Source organism: Hibiscus syriacus, unplaced genomic scaffold (assembly GCF_006381635.1).
Source record: "Hibiscus syriacus cultivar Baekdansim isolate YM2019G1 unplaced genomic scaffold, ASM638163v2 tig00112260_pilon, whole genome shotgun sequence".
Taxonomy (NCBI): Eukaryota; Viridiplantae; Streptophyta; class Magnoliopsida; order Malvales; family Malvaceae; genus Hibiscus; species Hibiscus syriacus.
Genome location: NW_024063288.1, coordinates 149,978 through 151,939, shown reverse-complemented (window position 1 = coordinate 151,939; position 1,962 = coordinate 149,978). Strand labels below are relative to the sequence as shown.

Here is a 1,962-nt window from a genome sequence, read left to right as displayed (position 1 = left end):
AAAGTTCAAACAGATATTTATTTGATAAAAAAAATTAAGGAGCCAGTGGGACAATAAATAATTTTAATGGCCATCATCAATATTCGTGGACAAAACTGTTCATTTTTAGGCAACTTTTTTCCACGATTGAAGTACTTGTTATCTTCTTTTCAGCTTTCTTGGGATGCGGATTTTGATTGAATTGGGGGAGTTGCATATGAACGTTGATAATCAAGACTAATAATAATAAATATTTTCGTATAACTATTGGCAAAATTGACTCCAAATCTATTATAATTTCCGAAAAGAAAAGAATTATAATTTTAACTTAAAGCATGAGGATCAAAATACAAATAAGTTAAAATTATAATCCTCACTTCACTTCTAAAAAGAAAAAAAGAAAAAAAAGTCTTATAATGCAATGGTACGTAATGCTGGCAATGCACCCAAATGGTAAAAAGCCTAAAGGTGTGGGAAAAAAGCGAGCAAAGTGGTCTGCCCAGGTGGTGGTCCATGTTAAATACTGTATCTTTTAAGGCAAGAATGATTGGATTCCCACATCGGAATCTGTCGTCCCAAATGCCTCAAACAGAACAAAAGGGTCCATGTAGGATGTGAAAGGCTCTTCGTCAAACACGAGATTTGAGTAATTGTGGTGCATCATCAATGGTGTTTCCACCGTCTCGTAATCGAACTTGTACTCGTAGTCGAGGCACCGAACCACATGTTCCATCCACACACCGGCGCAGTCTCGGACACCGCCGTTATCGTGTCCGTTCGCTTCTTTGTTTTCATCCAAATCGAACCCCTCGGTTGTCTTGGAATCAGGCGATTGCCTCGGTTTCTTGCTACCATGATCCTCAATATTGTCATCATGTTGTGCGTTTGAGTCAATTGTTTTTCTTTTTTTGCCCAAAAGGGTTTTCTTGTTCAAATGGGTATTCCAATAGTTCTTCACCTCGTTGTCGGTCCGACCAGGAAGTCTACCGGCAATTAAAGACCATCTACATTTTTTTTAAATGAAGATGTAACATTGGCCACATGGACAAAAATAGTAGACTATATACGCTAGAAATATAAAAGATTGTTATTCAAATTATGGTTTAATCTAATAGATTGTACAACTATCTTTAGGCACAATAATAAAAAAATATCCCTAAATTCTTATTCTCTTTTAGAAACATTTCATTTTGAGGAAGAAAGATCTCTCCGTAGATAAAAATCATTCGTCAACTTGTAATCAACGCTATAAAATATAAGTCTTTTCTCCATAAAATAAATCGTTGCGAGTTATAATACTCCCTAAAATAAATAATAACTAAAATGACTATTTAGTCAAATGTTAGGGGTCTTTTTGTCCTAAAATACTAACCTATTACCAAGAAGCTTGTGCATTCGGATAATGAGGTCTTCTTCCTCCTTGGACATTCCTCCTCGTTTGATGTTTGGTCTTAAGTAATTCTTCCATCGAAGTCTGCAACTTTTCCCTCCTCTCATCAACCCTGAAAACATATACATATTTTTTCTATAAGCTATATATAATTGTATACATAATTATATATATAAATATATATATATGTATACCTGATCTCTTAGACACGGTTGCCCAGTTGCCTTCTCCATAAGTCTCTACATAGTTTTTCAAGATCAAGTCTTCTTCTGGTTTCCATAAACCTCTTTTGAGGTGTGCCTTCTTTTCCTTACGATTCTCCATTTTCAATTTGCTTTCTTTGATCTTTCTCGCTTGTTGAGTCACTCACTCACTGACAAGTCCATATAGCCAACTGTGATATGCAAGGCATTCGTGCATGAAAGGATGGAAATAGGAGGACCCCTTTGTTCATTAACTTTTGCTTTTCTTTCACACGATCTCTCTAATCTGTAAAAGCAAATTAGCAAAGCATAAACCTTTTCTTTCACACGATCTCTCTCTAATCTGTAAAGCAAATTAGCAAAGCATAAACATGCATACATAGTTGAGCT

General features: G+C 35.4%; 1 protein-coding gene across 1 annotated transcript; it reads right to left on the bottom strand.

The window, feature by feature from the left end:
- Positions 1-436: 436 nt before the first annotated feature.
- Positions 437-1,715, bottom strand: LOC120176895 (transcription factor MYB82-like). The gene is made up of 3 exons (XM_039183190.1): positions 1,564-1,715; positions 1,352-1,481; positions 437-983 (listed from the first exon to the last, which is right to left on the bottom strand). Exons 1-3 carry the CDS (start codon positions 1,691-1,693, stop codon positions 512-514), a joined length of 732 nt encoding a protein of 243 aa, XP_039039121.1. The 5' UTR covers positions 1,694-1,715; the 3' UTR covers positions 437-511.
- Positions 1,716-1,962: the final 247 nt, after the last annotated feature.